This window comes from Pteropus alecto, unplaced genomic scaffold (assembly GCF_000325575.1).
Source record: "Pteropus alecto unplaced genomic scaffold, ASM32557v1 scaffold94, whole genome shotgun sequence".
Lineage (NCBI taxonomy): Eukaryota > Metazoa > Chordata > Mammalia > Chiroptera > Pteropodidae > Pteropus > Pteropus alecto.
The window spans coordinates 13,065,162-13,072,834 of NW_006437736.1; the positions used below are offsets into that span (position 1 = coordinate 13,065,162).

At 56.5% G+C, this 7,673-nt stretch overlaps 1 protein-coding gene across 1 annotated transcript in view; it reads left to right on the forward strand.

Annotated features, from left to right (window-relative positions):
* Positions 1 to 2,535: 2,535 nt before the first annotated feature.
* Positions 2,536 to 7,673, forward strand: part of PLEKHG6 (pleckstrin homology and RhoGEF domain containing G6) — a 14,626-nt gene continuing 9,488 nt past the window's right edge. The window contains exons 1-9 of the mRNA XM_006914710.2: positions 2,536 to 2,673; positions 3,936 to 4,091; positions 4,589 to 4,753; positions 5,119 to 5,214; positions 5,490 to 5,540; positions 5,839 to 5,988; positions 6,915 to 7,025; positions 7,168 to 7,317; positions 7,525 to 7,662. Coding sequence (XP_006914772.1) covers positions 2,536 to 2,673; positions 3,936 to 4,091; positions 4,589 to 4,753; positions 5,119 to 5,214; positions 5,490 to 5,540; positions 5,839 to 5,988; positions 6,915 to 7,025; positions 7,168 to 7,317; positions 7,525 to 7,662 — 1,155 coding nt within the window. The remainder of the gene's footprint in view (positions 2,674 to 3,935; positions 4,092 to 4,588; positions 4,754 to 5,118; positions 5,215 to 5,489; positions 5,541 to 5,838; positions 5,989 to 6,914; positions 7,026 to 7,167; positions 7,318 to 7,524; positions 7,663 to 7,673) is intronic.

Genomic DNA, 7,673 nt, shown 5'->3' on the forward strand with positions numbered 1-7,673 from the left:
AAAATAGAGTCATCAGCATCAGAGTGAGAGCTAGAACACCCAATCATTTATGTGTTTAATATGCCAGACAGGAAAGTGGAGCCTTTTCCCCGAGTGATACAATGCGACTATGCTTTTCAAAGTGTTTCGTAAATTTCAGAATGCTCTACAAACGTAAAGAATTGCATCAGTCCCTGCATAGCCTGTGTGCAGAAGGAAGGGCACTCAGACCTGTCCCGACCCCACTATAGGGTCTTTGGCTTCATAACTGTAAGATTATAATGACCAAACATCCATGGACACTTCTGATTCCCAATATCGAGTGCTTCTCTCAGGCAATGTGTCATGATTTACGGATGTGAAAATGTGGTCCTTTCATGTCCTATCCAGCAACAGCCCTTCCTTAAACTGTGTCTATTTTGCCAGGGGCTGTAGGTGCGGGGACAGCCCTTGTGAAGCCTGAAGGGTGTCTGTTTGCCATGAATTGTGCCCCCATCTGATGTCCCAGTCTTACCACCCCAGGTAATGGGAGAAGTATTGGGTCAGGGACCTGGCAGCAGGCACCATCCTTGGAGCAAAGGCAAAGTCCAGCCTTCCACAGATGGCCAAGGCAAGTGAGAGATAAGAGTTATACTTTGGATTCCAAGCCGGAGAGCCTCGGGGGGTTCCAGGGCCCCTATGCCCCTTCTGCTGTCAGTCTCACTCCCCTGCCCGGTTAAAGAGGCAGGGGGAGGAGGGGATAGCTGGCCATTCCCTGCACCCTGAAAGCGAGGTGACACCTGCCGAAGATCACTCAAGTCATTCCCCTCGCCGCCTTCCCCAGCGCGCACAGTCTTGCATTTATGCCTCCTGATTCTGGCGCCTCGCGAGGGTCTAGCTGAGAGAAGAGCGCGTGGGGCTGGAGCCCGGGCCAGGTGGGTGATAAGCTCAGGTGCAAAGCAAAGAGGGGAGAGAAGACCCTGCGAAGAGAGCGATCCTTGCTAGGGAGGGTGGTGTCTGCGATCCGGGCAGGAGCCCCTCAGTCCCCAGGGCCCCACGGGCGCCCGCACTGCGCCGCGGGTCGGGTGCCTGCGGAGAGAGGGCGGTACCTGCTGGTGTCCCCGCCCTTGTCCTGCCACCTTCCCTCCTGCCTGGCCCTGCGCTGCTCTGACCCGGTCCTGCGGGCCGCTGGGTCCCAGACCCAGGCCGAGCAGCTGGGCTGGCGTTGCTGAGGGAGACGTCGGCGAGAGGGAGCCGGGCGGGCTGGCGCCGGCAGCGCAAGTGGCGGGCGGCGGGCGCCGGGACACCTGCAGGCACAGGTGAGCAGACAGGGGCGGGGCGGGCAGGGGGCGGGGGCTAGGCGGGGGGCGCAGGGGTGAGAGACGAAGGGAAGCGCTGTCAAACCTCAAAAAGGACCATGGGTAGAAAGACTGGGAGAAACAGAGCCCTTGGAGGGAGGAGTACTGTGGCGGAGCCTGGGAGACAATGACCGCTTTCCTTCCTGCTTGTAAATTAGAGAAAAAAGTAGGAAGAGGGAGGATTAGGGACCTCGGGCCCACCTGGAGGGGAACCAGCACCTGCTTAAGAGGCCTCTCCTCTCCAGGCCCTGCCCACTCAGAGTGGGTCCTCTACTCAGGCGGAGGGGGGAGGAATGGAACCCTACACCTGGCCCCCAGCTCCGTGGAGGTGTTCCCAGAGGCTGGGAAAGACCGAATGTAGCCCAAAACCAGAGAGACCCTGATTCCGCTAGACTCATCTCTAAGGTCAACGGCTTGATAGCTGTCCTTCCCTCACCTCCTTGTCTGTGGCCAGGAAGGTCCAGGTTAAGAAGTGGACAAACTGTTCAGTAAAGGGCCAAATAGCAAATCTTTTAGACTTTGAAGTCTATATGGTCTCTGTCGAAACTAGCTGGAAAGCAGTCAGAGACCATCTGTAAATGAGTAAATACGGCTGTGTTCCAATAAAACTTTGTTTATGGACACTGAAATGTGAATTTTATATAATTTTAATGTATAATTAAATAGTATACTTCTGATTTTCTTCAACAATTAAAACATGTAAAAAGCAGACTTAGCTTACAAGCAGGACAGAAACAGTCTCCTGCCCGCCCTCTCCACGGCCTCTGTGCAGCTTTTCCCCAGGCTAGGTGTGGGGAATGACGGGAGAAGATAACTAGATGCAAAGGGAATCTGCCCACCTGGGGGCATCCGGGAAGCTAGGGACTTGTCTGTCACCTTGTTCCCAGCTACTCTTAGGACTACAGCATCATTTGAGACCAATGCGGGAGCTATGTGAGGGTGGATGTATAGCTCCAAGGGGCTTTCTACCCAGCATGTGGGGGCCTTCCCCACCCCCACCAAGTCATAGATGAGGAAGCCATGATTCCCCAACAAGTGGCCAAGCCCTTGACCCTCGACCCTCAAAACCCACCCCCACCACCTTGGTCTCAGGCCTAGTGCCACCCATTGATCAAGGGCGCCCCTTCCATTCCTTCATTTTCTCTTTGCAGCCTCAGGAGACCCCTTTCTCCTGGACCTTGGAACTATGACACTTTGGAGGTGACTCAGGAAAGAAGGGATGCAGGCCTTTGGACCTCCAGATGAGGGTCCCCTCCAAGGATTTGTGGACTCCCACGTTGAGACGTATGGGGGCCAGCACTGGGCCTCTACCCAGAGTCCTGCTGGCAGTCTCTACCCCCGAGGAAGCCCCATGCTGGTGAGTCCAGGCTGTGCCCCAAAGGTGACCTGGGTGGGGCAGGAGGGTGGATGCCCAGGCTTTCAAGCCTCTGCCTTTCACAGGTCCGTGGGCTGCTCTATTCCTATCCCTCACCCTACCCTCTTTCCTGGGTTGGGAGAAAGGGGAAGGCAGAGCTGGGCCAGACTCCACACCCACCCCAGATAGATGGGCCATGCAAAACAGAGAGCCAGGAGAAGTCAGGCTCTCAGAGGAGGTGCTGTTAGACAGGTCTGATTCAGGGAGCTGGGGAGCTTTGCCAAGCCCTGGGGATGGCACCTCCCAAACTCCTACCTCTACTTGGGAGGAGCCTGTGGGTTCCCTCTGAGTCAGGGCTGAGGGAAGAGCAAAGGTTCAGAGTGTCCCTACTCTGCACGTGGGGAGGGGTGTGGGGTCTCCCTCTGCTCTGCCCTGGCTCCACCCTCCTGGCCTGCTTCCAATGTTGACCAAAGAAATGGGTGTGAAGGCCAACGGTCTCACCCTCAGCCTCCAGGCTTCCCTCCACCTTGAGAACAGTTCTCCTTCCTATTGGGGGTATCCCCAGCCTTACTGGAGGAAGATATGGCCCTGGGAGACAGGGAGGACAGCTAGGGACTCTCCCAGGCTGAGGTGGGGGAAAGGAGAATAGGAAGTCTGTGGGGTAAATCAGGCCACAGGCAGATCAAGGAATGTGACCAGGCCTGTCCAGGAGGAGCCTTGTGGCCACAGCCTCAACCTCTCACATGGAAAGGCAGCTGCTCCCCACTGGATGGCACACAGGCTGCACGCCTCTGGGGAGGAGCCTCACATGTGTGTACCCTCATCCCCATGTACCAGGGAGGCTGTTCACAACCCAGGGAAGCTGTAAGGGACCCAGATATAACATATACCATGCATCGTGTGTGCAAGCCTGTGATATAGGGAGCACACACGTGAGTGGACAGACATGGGGAGACACACATCAGAGCCCAGACTTGTGCATACCTGTGCACCTGCTCTGCAGGAGGCCTCTGCTTCTGTCCCTGGGCCCACTCAGGAGCCAGCTTAGCATGTCCCTGCCCAGCTTACTTGGCCTCCCTGGCAGCAGCCACTGTGACTCAGGGCAGGAGCGGCTCACACCAAACTGGTTTGAGGGGACAAGTGAGTCAGCTCAACCTGCAGGGGTGAGGGATGCTCTCTGGGGTGAAACCTGGCCCCCATACCTCCCTAGGACTTCTGGGGGAAGGGAGGCGACCCCCCCAGAACTTCCCTTGCTCCTCCCCCAGGCTCCCTATCACCTACGCCTCCAAGACCATGTTCCCTTTGCCAAGGGTTCTGTCCAGGCCCAAGGCCTGTCTCCTATGAGGTCTCGAGAAGCAGAGCCTGAGAAGAGGCATGGAGTTCATTTTGGGGTTGGCCCACCTCACTCCCCCAAACTCAAGGTAAGGGGTCCCTCTCCTCCCATCCCTTGCTCACAGCCTGAGCTGCGATGTCCTCCTCAGACGATCAGAGCTGAGAACGCAGGCAGCCCCTCCAAGGCGCCAGCTTTAGCTCTGTCTGGAGGCCCTCTCAAGGACACATCCCTAAGCCATGCCGCCTCAAAATATGCACGTTATGGGCAAATGTCAAAATGCTGCCTGAGACCACTGGTTCCCTAAGTCCTCTGAAGGGTTCTGTCTTAAGAGACCTCTAAAAGGCATCTTTCTGGTCAGGGAGCCCAGGTCAGATCCTCTGTCCAGGGACCTTTCTGCAGTCCATGTTCCAGCAAAGCTTCTTCCCCTGTAATACCAGCCGGGGTCGATCCCTACCCCCCATCTTCTGTGTCCTCACTCACTCTCAATGCTCACACACACACACGTGCACACGCAGCCCTCTCTAGGCCAGTTGGGCTGGACACCCAAGCCATGGCCAGGACTGATCTCGTTCTCAGCTCCACCAGGAAGTCACCAAGGCCCGTGAGTTGGAGATGAGGCTGCATACGTTCAGCATGTTTGGGATACCCCGCCTGCCCCCTGAGGACCGGCAGCACTGGGAGATAGGAAAGGGTAGTGACAGTGGCCTGACCATTGAGAAGTCCTGGAAGGAGCTGGTGCCTGGGCACAAGGTAGGCCTGTAACACAGCGTCTGTGCGCATGGAGTCACGGACACACATACATACATCTCACCTCTGCCTCTTCCCAAGGGAAAGGCCTTGGGAGATGGGTCATGTGGGGAAAGCATTTGGAGACATCTTGCTCTAGGTTCAAATCCTGATTCTGTCACTTACTAGTAAGATCTTGATCAAAATAGCAAGCCTCTCTGAGCCTCGGTCACCTCCTCTGTAAAGCGGGGGTGACATCACCTACACACTAGAGGATTGGTTTGAGGATTAAAAGGTCATCTATGAAGTAGATCCAGTAGCATTTAACTAATAGTAGCTGCTGTTCTTGTCATCGTTCCCCAACTGAACCAGCCCTATCCCCACCCCAGGAGATGAGCCGGGAGCTTTGCCACCAGCAGGAAGCATTGTGGGAGCTACTGACCACTGAGCTGATCTACATGCGAAAGCTCAAGATCATGACCGACGTGAGCCTCCCTCAGCCCCCGCGCAGGCCCTATGCTCAGCCACGTACCTATTTCCCTTGCATTTTTCCCAATCCTCCCAGACCAGAAGGGGCAAGGTTGCTGAGGGAGGAAGGGGCAGGAAACCAAGAGATCCCCCTGACTTGAGACCTTCCCGGGATCTTGGGAGAGAGGTTAGCAGTGCTGACGTTGCGGGGCGAAGATGCATTGAGGGGCCAGGCCGGGGTCCTAAGAGGAGGAAGTCGGGTGCTCAGACCCTCGTCTCTCCCTGCATCTAGCTCCTAGCTGCTGGTTTGCTGAACTTGCAGCGAGTCGGACTGCTGACAGAAGTGAGTGGCAGCTCGGGCGGGGAGCCTGGTGCATCTGAAGCTCTGCGTCCTGAGAGTCGGGGGGCGGGGGGTGAGTTGGGGGTGGGGATCACAGAGAGCCTTCCAGGCTGCCCAGTCTAAATTTCCACTGCCCCATTTTCTAGGAAGCCCCCTGCCCTCCCTACTCCCCTTCTTGCTCTAGATCCCCAGCAGGCCACGGGTTCCACCCCGCCCCACCCCCATCCTCACCTGTCTGTGGCCAATGCTGCCTGATGATGACCTGCTAAGGCATGTTGCTAAATTCTGCTCCCTCCTCCAGGTGTCAGCTGAGACCCTGTTCGGAAATGTCCCCAGCCTGATTCGAAGTCACCGGAGCTTTTGGGAAGAGGTGCTTGGGCCTACCCTGAGGGAAACTCGAGCCTCAGGCCAGCCTCTGGACCCTGTCAGCCTACAAGATGGCTTCCTGGCGGTGAGGCGTGGCGAAAGTTTGGATAAGCTGAAGGAGGAGGGATTGGGATTGCCCAGAGGGGTACGGTCTGCGGGGTGTGCCTATGCAGCTGAAATCCTTCCATGACTTGACGGGGTCCAAGTGTACAGCCTCTACCCTAAAATATCATCTCACCTCCTGCCCTTCATTCTATAAGTATGACCCCTGTCCCAAAGGTTCTTTGGGCTTCTGGAGACCCTTATTATATGAAAATGCAGCTGTCTCAGGGAAGGGTTGTACCTAAGCTCTTATCAATTATAAGATCTTACTTCTTGGACAGAGATCCATTGACAAATAGCTGGGAACAAGAATGGGGCCTCCCTGAGGTGTCCCCTAGGGGGCTAGGGGAGAGGGTATAAAAAGCCACATATACACACACCTAGAGCATGGAGAAGTACAAGAGAAAATGAGAGGCCCAGGATCAGATTTTTTTTTCCCCAATGTTACCCAGCCAGAAAAATGTGGGCCTTGCAGAGTCCGAATGGGGTAGAGAGGTGGCGGGACAGCCTCTTGAGAGCCTGGTGGCCCCCTTCCACATGACAGGGCTCTGGGCAAGCCTCAGGTCACCACCCCGCTACCTAGTGAAATTGGATCTGCAGTGTCCTGAAAATGTTCCAGCTGAATTATTGATGACAGGAGTAAGTTCAGAGCAGCAGAGCACAACAGGGGCTGTACACAGAAGCTCAGAGAGCAACATTGGGTCAACCTTTTGGGACCTCAACAACTCTTTGGAATCCAGAGAGAGGGGCTGGCGGTCATGGGAGGTAGGGATTGGCAGGAACTAGACTAAAGATCTACGAGGGGCTGTCCGCATCCCCCACCCCTGCTCCTCAGGTTCTGCAGCTGAAACCTGTATCTCATGACCTTCTTCCCCTGCCTGCTCCCTGCCCCCCAATACATGCCTCCAGTTCAGACAGCGGTTCCAGCCCTATGTCCAGTACTGCCTGAGAGTGAAGCAGACCATGGCTTATGCCCGGGAGCAGCAGGACAGCAGCCCTCTCTTCCGTGCCTTCGTGCAGGTGGGAGAAGGGGTGCCGGGAAAGGGGGATAGGGCGGACCCTAGACAACCAAGTCGCCCCCGATCTCCAGCTGAGCCCAATCCCTAGGGCAGGGCGGGAGGGGGCTGCAGACTGCTGACCCTATGCCCACCTACCCCGGCAGTGGTGTGAGAAGCACAAGCGCTCAGGAAGGCAGATGCTGGGTGACTTGCTCATCAAGCCCCACCAGCGCATTACCAAGTACCCGCTGCTGCTGCAGGCTGTGCTCAAGAGGAGCCCCGAAGCACGAGCACGCCAGGCCCTGAATGCTATGGTAGGTGGCCTGGCAGGGCCGGGACCCTGGAGAGGCAGGGGCTGGTGTATGGAAACTGCTCTGCAGGAACTCTCAAGGATCTCTTCTCATGCGTATGTGACCGTGCGGTACAGGCTGGATGGCCCGTGTGAGAATGCTGTGGTTGTCATCGATTGGGCGGGATGTCCAGGGTGCAGAGCTGAGCTGCTCCCCCCTGCTCTCACCTAGATTGCTGCTGTGGAGTCATTCCTGCAACACATCAACAAGCAAGTCCGCCACAGCGAAGAGCAGGAGAGCTTAGTGGCTGCAGCCCAGCGCATGGGGCCCTACGAGGTGCTGGAGCCATCCAGCGAGGAGATAGAGAAGGTGAGAAAGGG